Source organism: Myotis daubentonii, chromosome 6 (genome assembly GCF_963259705.1).
Source record: "Myotis daubentonii chromosome 6, mMyoDau2.1, whole genome shotgun sequence".
Classification (NCBI taxonomy): domain Eukaryota; kingdom Metazoa; phylum Chordata; class Mammalia; order Chiroptera; family Vespertilionidae; genus Myotis; species Myotis daubentonii.
The window spans coordinates 66,860,752-66,874,866 of record NC_081845.1 but is presented as its reverse complement, the minus strand read 5'-3'; the positions used below and the strand labels follow the sequence as shown (position 1 = coordinate 66,874,866).

Here is a 14,115-nt window from a genome sequence, read left to right as displayed (position 1 = left end):
TTTGTGGGATTGTTTACCTCCTCTAAAACCTCAAAGGGCTTCCTATTGCTACTGGATCCGTTCCTATTGCTAAGATTGGCATTAAACACTCTCCACAATGTGGTTCTGCCTTATCTATGCAATGTCATCTTCTCAACCCCAGACAGTGGCAGCGTCTGCAACAGCAACACCACCCATTAAAGGTGCTTCCTCTCAGCTGTATCTGCTGCTCTCCCGGCCACACCTCCTCTAAGGCCCTCTTGCTTGGATTACCTTTACCACATGCTCTAGTGTTTGATCTTATAATGAATGGTTTAGTTACATTCTGTCTTTCACACTGTACCAGAGGACCTTGATAGTTGGAAATTCTATTTTACTTATACCTTTTCTACTTTCTATGTGTATAGGTTATCATTAATAAATGCCTTTTTTATTTGCTTCCAGAAAGGGGAAAAGGTGTGAGGCAGCCTACAATATTGTTACCTACATCTATGGCAGTCAAAATATAGAATAATGAGATCAGAAGTCATAGAGAAAGAAAAGGATAGAACTACCCAAGAACTTGACATGAGATAGTCACTATAATTCTAAGCATGCTGACAACCAAAACAAAAGGAAAACATAGTAAAGATAAACACATAACAATTTTACTTCACCTATTAAAAAAAAAAAACCTATCTCGCCAAAACCGGTTTGGCTCAGTGGATGGAGTGTCGGCCTGCGGACTGAAGGGTCCCGGGTTCGATTCCGGTCAAGGGCATGTACCTGGGTTGCAGGCACATCCCCAGTGGGAGATGTGCAGGAGGCAGCTGATCGATGTTTCTCTCTCATCGATGTTTCTAACTCTCTATCCCTCTCCCTTCCTCTCTATAAAAAAATCAATAAAAATATATTAAAAAAAAAACCTATCTCAACCCAAGAATGAGATGTTTATCTTAATTAAAATATTTTAAATAAATATAAAAACTATTGCCCATTTTTCCACTTTAATTATTCACATGTAGGGGATACTTGCAGATACACATACATATAGAAAAAAATCTATCATTGATCATTGCTAAAAAAATAAAATAAAATAAAATAAATCATGGGGTCTTGTTAAGGAAAACTACTTACAAATGAACCAGGAATTCCTCGCGGCCCAGGTTCTCCATCAAAGCCCCGAGCACCCTGCACAAAACAAGACAAAGAAATGAAAATGAGTTCAGTCATATATGTTAAAGGGCAGATCAGTCTTTCTAAACAACTTTAATAGATACTAAAAAAAAGGAGGTTTTATGTGTGTAATATATATCCTATTCATTAGTGAACCCCAAAAAGTAGATATGACACCTGAAATATGAAAACTCTAGTCTACATCTTCTCATCCCACCAAAGTACTTACAGCAAAATTTTGATAGCACTCTGGATATTTGAAGTTAACACTGCACCCATTCTTGATTGATGACATGAATAAATAGCCTGGCACCTACTTAGAGAACTTGGCAGGTGTATTGGAAGAGATTTGGTAGTCCCCCTCCAGGACACTCAGAATCCCTATGGGAACTCATTAATGGCGAAGACCAAAGAGCCACCCAAAAAATAGCTGCCAGGAACTCTGTGGGAGGGTGTCTGGGATTCTGGATTTCCACCAAGAAAGAAATAGATTTAGAATCAGAAGTCCAGCCATGTGATTTGGAAGAATGAATTGTAATACGGATTTGAGCAGTCCCTCTCCCATCCTGGGTAGATGTTAGGTTCTGTTTGCATAAAGCAATTGATCTATTCTCTCAACAACAGATTCACCCTGCCAAGCGATGTGGCGTAAAAACTACGAAGCTTTATAAATTTAATATCTTGAATTATCTCTCACTTTGTTATATTTTATATATATAATCTCTTTTTCATTATAAAAATCAAAATGTGATTTTAAAACAAAAATATGGTGCTTTTTAATGCTGTCTACATACACTGCATGACAAAATACAATCCCCTTCTTTAAGTCTTTTTTTCTTCTATTAAATGAATGAGAAGGCAATTGAAGTGAACAGGCCGTCTTCTAATGAACAGGGTTGAGATGGGGAGACGATAAAATAAATGGAAAGCAGTCAAAAGAGTATTGAACAGATGTCAGGCCAAGAAAACCAGGTGGACAGTGCCCATAGTAAGAATTAAAAATTAGAAAACCTGTGATAGAAGGTTCAGACACAGGTAGAATCGGAGAAAGAACACCACAGAGAAAACACCAGAGAGCCTTGAAATTCTTTGATCCCTAAAAACCAGAACAAAGCAGTTGGCATTCTACATTCACCAGGGAAGAAGGGGCTTGGAAGACCTGAGAAAGACTTGCATTCATCATCCAGCCTGTGTTGTGAGAGCGACGCCCAGCCTTGCATTATAGAAATGACTTTGATGCACTTTCTCTTTCATGCTGTTCAGGGAGAGCTCAGACCCAAACTGCTGTTACTAGGTAACCACTCCATGGGCCTGAGTTCACAAGAAGGGCTTTTTTTTAATTGGTAGGAATTTGACAGAAACCAGAGGAAATGAGAAATTTTGAAAAATAGAAACTAGAAAAAATGCCTCAAATAAAAAGCATATCAAGATCGGTAATTGGTTTCAAAGTAAGGGATCACATATACTAGAAATGATTTAAATCCAGAAAAAGCAAAGGCCTGGTATCAGCAACTGTGAAATAAATGGAATTTATTATTTAATAACAGAAAAGATATGCACAAAATATTACTTAAGGTAACATGAATATAGAAATGTAAAATATTTTTTAAAGTGCAGTGTGTTGTTGTTTTTTTAAAGAAATGAAAGAGGTAATCAGCCAGACCGAGAATACCTAAAAGAGGCTAAAAAAATGAAGTTGAAGAAAATATGCACAAAATCATTTCTTCCAATACACAAAAATGTGCATCTCTTTAAAAATATATTTAATTTCATTTATTGAGAACTGACAGTGTGCAAATTATTCTTGTTTAGTTGTTAATGGAAGGCTATATGCTTCTGTGTAGAATGACATAAATTAGCCATTAGCCATAGACGTTCTAAAGAAAATGGGGCAAGAGTGCTTTTTTTCTTTTTCTGGATCCTACAAATTGCATTTCCTAACATACTTTCTAAGAAGGAGTAACTGTTTTTCTTAAAGTCTGGTAAAGAAGCTAGACCAGGGGTGGGCAAACTTTTTGACTCGAGGGCCACAGTGGGTTCTTAAACTGGACCGGAGGGCCGGAACAAAAGCATGGATGGAGTGTTTGTGTGAACTAATACATGTTAACACTGCTGCTGGTGAAGGAGCGGAGGGGAGAGCAAGAGAACCCTCCGCTCTTTCGGCTCCGCGGGCCGGATAGAACAGCCGAACGGGCCGGATCCGCCCGCGGGCCGTAGTTTGCCCACGGCTGAGCTAGACACACACGCATGCACACACACAGAGCAAGACAGACACTTCTGAGCACATCATGAACTCTCAGGTTTCCATTGTCTTTGCTTAAGATAGTCACTCAGCCAGGCATCCCTTGACCTCTATCCTCCGCCAGCAGCAGCATCTCATCCTTCTAGGCCTGACATCCTTCTGACCCAACGCCTTCAGGAGCCTCCCAGTTCCCCCATCAAGGTTAGCTATTCCGTCTTCACTCCCTCATAACACTTGTCCTCAAGTTGATATATCTCTTGTTTGCATTATAATTAGCTATTTTCTCCCAATAAATAACCAACTTGCAGAAGTCCTTATTCCTCTTTGAATGTCCCCAGCATCTCGCAGAGCACCTTACTATGGAAATGCTAGGAGAACCTGGGCTCTGAGACCAGGATAAGAACAAGTCGGTGAACTCCGGTCACAAGGATATGATCCCTGCTAAGAGCAGAGCTTAGTGATCAACGTGGCAGCACAGCCACTGAGGGCCTCAGTGTCCTTGAGTGCATCTTGCCTTCTCTCACTCTCCCTTTCCGTCTTCCCCTGTCCTAGCCTTCCTCTCCAAGTACTGCATCAGTGTTACCAGTGTTAACTACTATCCTATCTAATAAAAGACAAAAAGGGTAATTAACCGTACCTCCACTACGCTTCCCATTGGCTAATCAGGGAGATATGCAAATTAACTGCCAACAAAGATGGTGGTTAACCACCAACAAAGATGGCGATTAATGTGCATACGTAGGCGCCAAGCCACGGACTGAGGCATTAGGCCCAGCGATGTTGATGGTGGCGGGGAGCTGAAGGTGCGCTGCCCAGGCCCAAGGCCTCGGCCAGAGGCCTTGGGCCTGCACAGGGGTGGCGGGGAGCTGGGGGTGGGCCTGCACAAGGGGCGGTGCCAGCAATCATGGATAGCAGGGGCAGAGCTGGCCATGGTGGGAGCTGGGGGTCCCCTGCCCAGGGCTAATGACTCGGCCAGAGGCATTAGGACTGGGCAGGGGCCAAGCCGGCAATTGGTGTGAACTACAGAGGAAACACCTTTTCTGACTGCTCATTGGCTTAGCTCCCTGTATGCCACTGGTAATATTCTTAGTAACTTAGGTAATAAGAGTCCAAATAGGTGATCTATTTTATCTCCACTCCTGGAGATAAAAAGGGAGGTCTGCTGCTGGAAGGCTAAGAAATGTCATATCCTGCCCTAGCCGTTTTGGCTCAGTAGATAATGCCTCGGCCTGCCGATGGCAGGGTCTGGGTTCAATTCTGACCAAGGGCATGTACCTAGGTTGCAGGCTCCTCCCTGGCTGGGGCCCAGGTCAGGGCCCATGCAGGAGGCAACCAATCAAAGTGTTCCTCTCACTTTGATGTTTCTCTCTGTCTTTCCCTTTCTCTTCCACATTCTCTAAAAATCAATGGAAACATATCCTCAGGTGAGGATAAAAAAAGAAAGAAAGAAAGAAATGTCATAGCCTTTGAAAGACACATCTTGAAAATGCCTAAAGAAAGTTGTCATTTTTTCATGTTGGAGGGACTGGAGTCCGTGTTGATGAAAACACCTTGGCGGCTGCGGTGACTGGCAGTGGCTGCAGCAGCGGGGTGATGGGGCTGGCGCCTTCCCCTGATCACCTGGGTCGCCTCCCACAGAGGGAGGCCAGACTGTGGCTTAGGCCCACTCCCCAAGGGGAGCAGGGAGCAGGGAGCAGGGAGTAGGACATCCCTGAGGGCTTCCAGTATGTGATAGGGGGCAAGCTGGGCTGAGGGACCCCCCCTCCAGTGCACAAATTTTTGTGCACCAGGCCTCTAGTTAATGATTAAGAGGTAAAATATAATGGCCCTCTTTATTGCTATTTGCCTATTTAAAATATAAAATATATGACAAGTATTATGCATACTACTCATTTTTATCAGCTAAGTGATAAACAGAAATGTGAAACTCTAACCAAACATCTACAAAGCACCAAACAAAAAAGAAAAAGTGGCCAGCTGGTGTGCCTCATTGGTTGAACATCAACATAGGAACCAAGAAGTCCCGGTTAAATTCCCAATCAGGGCACATCCCCAGGTTGCGGGCTCGATCCCTAGTAGGGTACGTGCAGGAGGCAGCTAATCAATGATTCTCTCTCATCATTCATGTTTCTATCTCTCCCTCTCCCTTCCACCCTGAAATCAATAAAAATATATTTTAAAAATAATAATTTAAAACGTGATGTTGAAGATAAGATATTTTTAAATGGCCAAAAATTTAAACATTTATACATTTTTATATTATAAATTCGTGCACAGGTATGGTCCCTAGACCTGGCTGGCAATCAGGGTCGATTGGGGCCTTTCGGCTTCCAGGTGGGGCCTTCCTTCTGGCTGCTGGCCAGGGCCTCCCTTTCCCAGCTGCTGGCCCAGGCCTTCCTTCATTCCGCGCTGCCCCCTGGTGTTCAGCACACATCATAGTGAGCAATCGAACTCCTGGTCTCCTGGCTAAACTCCCAAGGGGGCAATTTGCTTATTAGGCTTTTATATATATAGATAATCACCATATTCTTACTTTTTCTCCCTTTTCCCCAACTATGCCGGTGATGCCTCTCAGTCCTTGAGAGCCCTAGAAATGTAAAAAAGAAAAGTGAATTATTGTAGTTGAAGCACACACTCATTTATCTCATCATAAAAACTGATCCAGAAGAAGAATGTTATCACAACATAAGGTAACATTAACAAATAGTGACAACATATAGATGAACTTTTCTAGTTTAGAAATAAAAATCCAAGGAGAATTCTTCTGATGGTAAATCCTTGTTTAAAATGTTGAAGATTTACACACCCTGGAGTTTGAACAATTACTGATGACAAAAAAGTAACTATCACTGACACAAGAGAATTGTGGTAATGCATATGGCTTAGCTTTTAATATATACAGAATACACTGCCAATCTCACCTCCTTCATGGTTTGTAAATTGGTTACGTGTAACATGGTTCTGATTTTAGACCTTGGGATAATTTATTCTCCCCATTATATGCCATCAAAGGCAAGTAGGTTCCCAAGCTAACCCACTAAAGCTTATGACCTATAAATGCAGCTGCTCAAATCTCCATTAGCCACCTATAGTCACTATTCATTAACCCATTTCCATGATAAGTGCGTTCTGAATTCCAGTTTGGTCCAGTAGAAACCCATCTCACCCAATCTCAGGCACCAGAGTGGGTAATCCTAAAAATGAGGGTGTGGAGTGTGATTTCTGGTATCCCTTTCACTACTAAATGTTACCTCTTGGCTCTCTGATCCCACAGCAGGAGGGCCCCAAAAATGAATCCTGTAAAGAGTGAGCATAATCCCCAGGGAGCAACAGTGGGTAGATGCTTCAGCAAGAAGTAGGGTAGCTACTTATGAACAACTTGCTGAGTGTCCACTGTAACTGGCTTAAGATAAAGCAGCTCAAGGCCAGTTATTCCCCTTGTGCTCTCATATGGAGAAAATGGGGCAATTCCATGGCCAACCCTGCATCCAGGTCAGTCACAAAGTCTATGTAGATCAGTTAGGATTGACCTGAAATACAAATATGCAGGCTGATCCAGCTTAGGATATCCACTTAGGATATAATGTAAGATGTGGCCATAACAGATTAAAATTGCTCTTTTCAAAGGTAATTTTGAGTCATAGCGATGTCATGACAATGCCATGTATCATCCCTCAGGGTGACTACTTTGAAGGGCAGAGCTTGTTTATAAATGTTCCAAAATGTATTTTTTTAAAAAATCTGTACATAACTTTATAGAGACATGTTTAAAAAGTGAAAATCTGTACTTTTACAAAAACATCTTTACATATCCACTCCTAAACCTCAGAAGGTCAGCAAGCACTAATGATATCCCCAATGGACCACTTGAGCCATGAAGCACCCAACAGAGATCCTTAATCCATGAGCACTTTTTAAAATGCTCCTTGCAAAATCCTGTTCATAGCATCTTTGGGAATGTTTTTTTAAATAACTTTTTAAGACCTATCAAATTTTCATCAGGTAAAAAATAAAGCATAAGTCTCTCATACTATTTATCTCTATTTTCCACTCACAAAATAGTGTTTCATATCAAAGCTAGAGGAAGGCAAGCTTCTGGAACAAACACCCTTGGACTCCTCAGATTTTCTTAAAGTTTTCACAGGGCTTAAAAGCAGAGTCTATTTCTTACAGATTCTCTGACTCGTTTCCTTTAGCTTGGTTTCCCGTCAGCTCTGGTAAGCATTAATCTGCACGCTCCCTGCACCCTTTATAAAAGCCAGCTGTGCAGGGAGAACAGAGCAAGGGCATGAAGGGTGGCCCCGTGTTTGTTTGTCTTAACTCTTTAGTTTCTGAGAACAAGACCCAGCCTTTTCTAGCTAGCTACAATGTTCAGTGTATATCTTGAAATTATTATTTCCATAATTGTTATTACTCACTGTGACCAAAAAGTGGCACAATTCCATTTTCATATATGAAAGTAATGTAAATTCCGATTTAACAAACATTTTTAAATGAAGTATGCTGATAGCCCCAATTTCCTCACTGTGCATATTATTGCAGCAATTTGCCAAAGCACAAGGGATCAACTTTTTATTAAAAGTTATGAATACAAGCAATTAAGGATGTTCTAATTAGCCCAGTCAGAGTGTGGCTCAGTTGGTTGAGTATCATCCTGTGCACCAAAAGGTTGCCAGTTCCATTCCTGGTTGAGCACATACCCAGGTTTCAGGTTTGATCCCTAGTTAGGGAGCATAGGGAAGGCAATCTCTCTCTCTCTCTCTCTCTCTCTCTCTCTCTCTCTCGCTCTCGCTCTCGCTCTCTCTCTCTTTTCTCTCTAAGCATGTCCTCAGGTGAGGATTGGGGAGGGGCGCGAGGAGAATGTTCTAATTAAAATGAGTGCATGCTGGCATAAGATACATTAAATCCAGATGATATACCTGCTGAATATTCAGGATACACAAAATTTTCTCACTATATTATGTAATAAATAGTACCATGGAAAACAGAAAATATATATCATCCTCTGTGTTCAATATTTTTTTCAGATTGCCTAGCCCTGAAATTTAGTAAATGAACATATGTAGCTATATGTAGAATTTTCTTGTTAAAATGGTGCTTGAATATACAATGGGGATCTTTCCTATTTTGAAAAAAAATAATAATTTCCTAAGACTGGCTTGGCAAAAAAAATAGAGAATATGATGTTAATGTAATACTATTAATCCAAATGCCAAATAGAAAATATTCTAAATATCCTAAAAAGAATATTCGCATGTCCTAGTTAAATTTTTTAAAAATACTTTACTGGAGGTCCTTGAGCTCCGACTTCTCCTGGTTCTCCCTGGTCACCTTCTTCACCCTAAAAAGCAACCGAAAAACACACCTGGTGTTATTCTAGCAAATGAGCGTAGAAATAGGCTTGATCTAAATCCGCATACTTTATTTTTTTAATTAAATCTTTATTGTTCAGATTATTACATTTGTTCCTCTTTTTTTCCCCCACAACTCCCCTCCACCCAGTTCCCACCCCACCCTCTGCCCTTACTCCCCACCCACTGTCCTCATTCATAGGTGCGCGATTTTTGTCCAGTCTCTTCCCGCATCTCCCACACCCCTTTCCCCGCCCCCAAGAATAGTCAATCCATTCCCTTTCTATGCCCCTGTAAATCGGCATACTTTTAATTTACTAGGCATCCTCTGACTTACTCTACTATGCCTTAAAACATTATTTTACATGAGTAATCCACATTAATTATAAAACATTAAGAAAATACAAAGAAGTATACAAATAAAGCCACCCAAATTTCACCTTTCAACTATAAATACCAGTAACTTTTTAGATGCTTTTATAAAGAAAGGAGGGCAGTAGGAAAAGAGAGGGAGAGGGGAGGGAGACAGAGAGACAGAGCGAGAACATGTATGCATATATACTTCAAATGTGCATGTGTTGGGGGGGTATTACTAGAAAAATAAGATCACACTGTGCAAACTTTTCCATAAACTACAATATTATTTAATTATGATTTTTATTTTTAACTTTTCTTATTATCATTTTGATACCATATACAAATTTTTAATGTATTTAAGTCAGTCTTTCTTTTCATGGCTTATACCTTTGATGTCAGTGGTAAAAAAAACTTTCTCCACCCCCAAAATATAAGTATTTCATCCATATATTTCACCTAGTAATTTTATAATAGAAATCTTTATCAGTAATTTATTTTGATGTAAAATATAAGGTATAAATCTACCTATCTTTTTCCTGGTAATGGGCCACTTGCTCTAATACCGCTTATTGACTAGTACATTCTCTCCACACACGTTGGATAATTCATCTTCAATATATGCTAAATTGTTAAATATACTTTTTGTAGGCTTCCCATTCTGCTATGCTGATCTGTTGTATGATGTTGTCAATACCACAGCATTTTAATTATTGAAATTTTATAATACACTTCAATCTCAGGTAGAGAGAATTCATTTACCTTTATTTTCGCTTATAGTTACTCTTATTTTTCAGTTTTCCTAAATGTGTACTCTTCCAGATGAACTTTAGAAATTGTTGGGCAAATCTTCACAAAAATACTACTTGCTTCATATTAGGATTGCATTAAATTAATAGATTAATATGTAGGAAATTGAAATCTTTACAATCTTGACTCTTTCTATATTGGAACTCAGTTTATCTTCCTATTTAGCCAGTTCTCTTTCTTTCCATCTATAAAGGTTTGCTCTTTTCTTCATATTAGTCTTGGTAGCTATTATCAATGGAATCTTCTTCCATTATGTTTTCTAACTAATTATTGTTTTGAATTTTAAATATTAATTTTATAACCTCTTGTGCACTTTTAAATGTTAATATATTCTAAAAGAAAATCCAACTGCTGTTTCTTACAGAAAGATTACTTTATTGACTCCAGGGGGAAAAGTTTTATTTTATACAATAAGTATACTGCCCTACATTACTTTGGTAATGGATATCATAAATTATTAAATTAATGATGAGAAAAATTCTTCATTTTTAATATTATGTAAATAATATTAGATAAAAATCCATTTCTATTGTTCTTTATTTCATGTTTCTATTCACAATGTTCTTGCTCCACATACTGTACCTTATATTTAGACACACACACACACACAAAAGAAAATACAAAAAAATTTAACAGAAATATTAACAGAAAACTTGGACATATTATGCAAAGAATTAGTATATACCTAAATCACTTATACTTGATTTTTTAATGAGTTAAGAGACTCTTACATAGTAATTTTAGTATCATTATTATATTTAGACTAGAGACCCAGTGCATGAAAATTCATGCACTGGAGGAGGGGGCGTCCCTCAGCTTGGCCTGCCCCCTCTCACAGTCTGGGAGCCCTCAGGAGTGGGAGGTGACCTGGCAATCAGGGAAGGCAATTCCCCATCACACCTCTGCTGCTGCCACTGGCAGCAGTGCAAGTCTCGGCCTGCCCTGGGCGGCTGGGCAGCCACCATCTGAGGATAAGGGGACTGGGCACCACCATCTTGTGGCTGTGGGCACTGCCATCTTTGAGGGCGTGGCAGTCAATGAGCATATTCCCTCCTTATTGGCTGTGGGTGCTGCCATCTTTGAGGGTAGGGCATTCAGTTAGCATATTCCCTCCTTATTGGCTGTGGGTGCCGCCTGCAATGGTGTGAGGGTCAATTAGCATATTCCCTCTTTATTAGATAGGATTATATTCCATAAGAATATATGATTGACAGCAGGAAAAGGAAGTCCCAATAGGAAAGCTAGTGAATTAGCTGGTTCATGGAGTGGATAATCAACAGATGGGTATATTTCAATGCTGCTTGTCTTTCCCTAACTAACTACAAAAACAACAGTGATTGATATGTTCATAGCAAGTTTTCATTAACAGGGTTTGGGGTATTTCCCATGGATTTTTGATAAACCTCGGAGTAATGTGGTTGATTTAAATATTTACCAGCAGAAGAATAGCACACAACTAATCAATAACCACAAAGTTAATGGCAAATTTAGAAGTAGAAATTTAATATCATTTCACTGAAAAAATTTTGACTATTCAGTCCGATATTCTTAAACAATTTTTAAAATCTTTAACTAATTTGTTGAGTAAATTCAAGGCAGCATCGTGAATCTGAATTCAAGCTCCAGGCCCCTACTCTCAATTCTTCTTCATTCTGCTCTCTGTTTACAGTTACATGATTCGATTAGCCCTTTTGAGGCTCATTCTTCAATGAGCAATTGTCATCCTATTTTCATATGTCAATTTTCAAAAACACCACTGAAAGTTTTAAGTAACACAAACATGTATAAATTAGGAGTTTTCAACAATTCCAATGAAAATTTTGGCCAATTTTGACCCTCACGCACCAAAACAATCTGAAGTTTCCTCACTGAAGGCCAAACCAAACTTGAGGGTTCAAATAACTAACTTGCATAGGTATCAAAATTACTGGTTTCATAGGGAGAGTAGAGAGATATTCTGATTGACAACTCCAGTCCCAAGTCCCATGGGATTGGGGGTTAGAATTTTCCCAGAGAAATGGAGTCACCAAAAGAAGAGCGAAGGGATGCATGGCAACAAAAACACCAGAGGTCTACATCTGCTTCATTATGAGTATTACCTTATGAATATCTTTTGGAGCAATTTAATGTTCATACACACTATTTTTTTGTGCTTAGATAATATTCTATTATATGGCTATGTCATACTTAATTTAGCCAGTCCTTTGTGACTGGACATATTTTTTTTTACTTCTATGACCCTAGCAGACAGAATAAACCCTGGCACATAGCAAGTACTTAATAAATATTTGTTGAAATTATGATTTTAACATCCCATAGAGAAATGGGCATGCAGAGTACTCATTTTTTTATATTTTCCACAATTAGACATTAAGAACCCAGCTGTGATAGTCCATATAAATAAAATACCTTAATTAGTCAAAGCCTAAGTAATAAAATATTTTTAAAATAAGTGTCCAAACTGTAATAAGGTACAGAAAATTGGCTTATTTATCCTGATTACCTGAGGTTGTTCAACAGACTCTTATTTTCAAGGAGTTCAAGGATATTAATTCCTGAGGATACTAATAAATTGTCTCTCTAGCTCTTAACATCCAAACAAAGGACTAATCTTTTGCCATTACCCAATAAAAATATAGAAGGACATAGTCAACAAAGTCTAGAGAACCTGCATTAATAATAACAGTTTGACTTTAGAAAATACTATAGAACTAACAGAGACAAAAATTCTACTATACAGAAAGTCAAATACTTAGACTCTTAAAGGAGATTTACCCTAGTGGATAATAAAAGGGCAAATAAGCCCCTTTGCTTTAAATTTTAGCCTAATTTTTTAGGCAGAGCATGCCAGCCCCAATGCAAGTTGTGCTGTGGATTCCATGTTTTTATCCAGATAATAACATAACTGCTATTGCTAACTTTCGGATGAGTTAAAATCTGAATTATAGTAAAATAAGGTAAAAAATAGCCCTAGCCGGTTTGCTCAGTGGATAGAGAGTCAGCCTGCAGACTAAAGGGTCCCGGATTTCAGGCTAGATTCCCCCCAGTAGGGGGGCGTGTGGGAGGCAGCCAATCAATGATTCTCTCTCATTATTGTTGTTTCTATCTCTCTATCTCTCTCCCATCCTCTCTGAAATCAATAAAATATATATATATGAAATAAAAAATAAGGTAAAAAATAGATAGATAAATTATTGCAGAACTTAAGATGAGAAGTATCAAACCAACTTCTCTGTTTGATAGTCTCAACAATACTTGTACTAAAATTTTGTGTAGTGGAGTGCAAAAACTAGCTGAATAATGTTTGACTATTAAAAACATCAAGAAAAAAAGCTGAGTGTGATTGATTTGAAAAGAAAAACCAAGAGGTAGCAATACAGGAAGGAATGAAAACTATCTGGCTTTATTTGTTTTTTATAATTGAACAACATTAGAATATTATGCTTAGCCAGACTATTGATACATCTACTGAGAACTTGTCAATTATCACTTGAAAAGAAGAGGTAAAATATCACACTTTAACATTCCTTATAATAAAATGGTCACTACCTCCAAATTACAACTTACCCACTAAATACTCATTTTCCTTACCTTGTGGCCTTGTCTTCCAGGTTCACCAATTTCTCCTTTAGCCCCCTTATGTCCCTAACAAATGCAAAAATAAATAAACAAACACATAAATAAAATAAACAAACAAACAAATAAAAAGACTACTTGTACTGGAATTGGTACAGAAAGTGGTCAGAAAGCTCATTAAGTGATCTTGCTTCCCTAATTCTGTGTCAATGTGCTGCTAAGAAAAAGGTTGTGTAATTACCTTAAATGACCTCAGTAATGCCACATGTATTACATGGCTGCTACATATGGTAAGTATCAGTCTTAGTTAATAGAAAAACACTGTTCTAGAGTAACAAAAGCTCCATAACCTGGTTCAGCAACATGGTTCAATGACTATAGACCCCTAGATCCCTCCATCCCAAACTTTCTCTCACTGTTGGGTTACGAGTATTGTCTTTCCCAGTAAGTTACTTTCCAATGTGACAGCTCTGATCCAATTCAACTGGGGTCCTATGCTCTCTGGAGGCTACTCTGAAAACCCTTCTGCCTCTTCCATACCCATCTCCTTCCTGGAGGTGAAGAAGGGCTGGTATAAGAAGTGGACTTCCATCCAGTGTAGCTCAGTGGTGGAGCATCGACCTATGAACCAGGAGGTCACAGTTCGAT

The 14,115-nt window shown here is 38.9% G+C and overlaps 1 protein-coding gene across 1 annotated transcript in view; it reads right to left on the bottom strand.

Annotated features, from left to right (window-relative positions):
• COL9A1 (collagen type IX alpha 1 chain) overlaps positions 1–14,115 on the bottom strand; it is a 98,529-nt gene that overhangs the window by 41,870 nt on the left and 42,544 nt on the right. Inside the window, exons 18-21 of the mRNA XM_059701271.1 lie at positions 13,483–13,536; positions 8,664–8,717; positions 5,910–5,963; positions 1,096–1,149 (exon numbers count right to left, since the gene is read on the bottom strand). Coding sequence (XP_059557254.1) covers positions 1,096–1,149; positions 5,910–5,963; positions 8,664–8,717; positions 13,483–13,536 — 216 coding nt within the window. The remainder of the gene's footprint in view (positions 1–1,095; positions 1,150–5,909; positions 5,964–8,663; positions 8,718–13,482; positions 13,537–14,115) is intronic.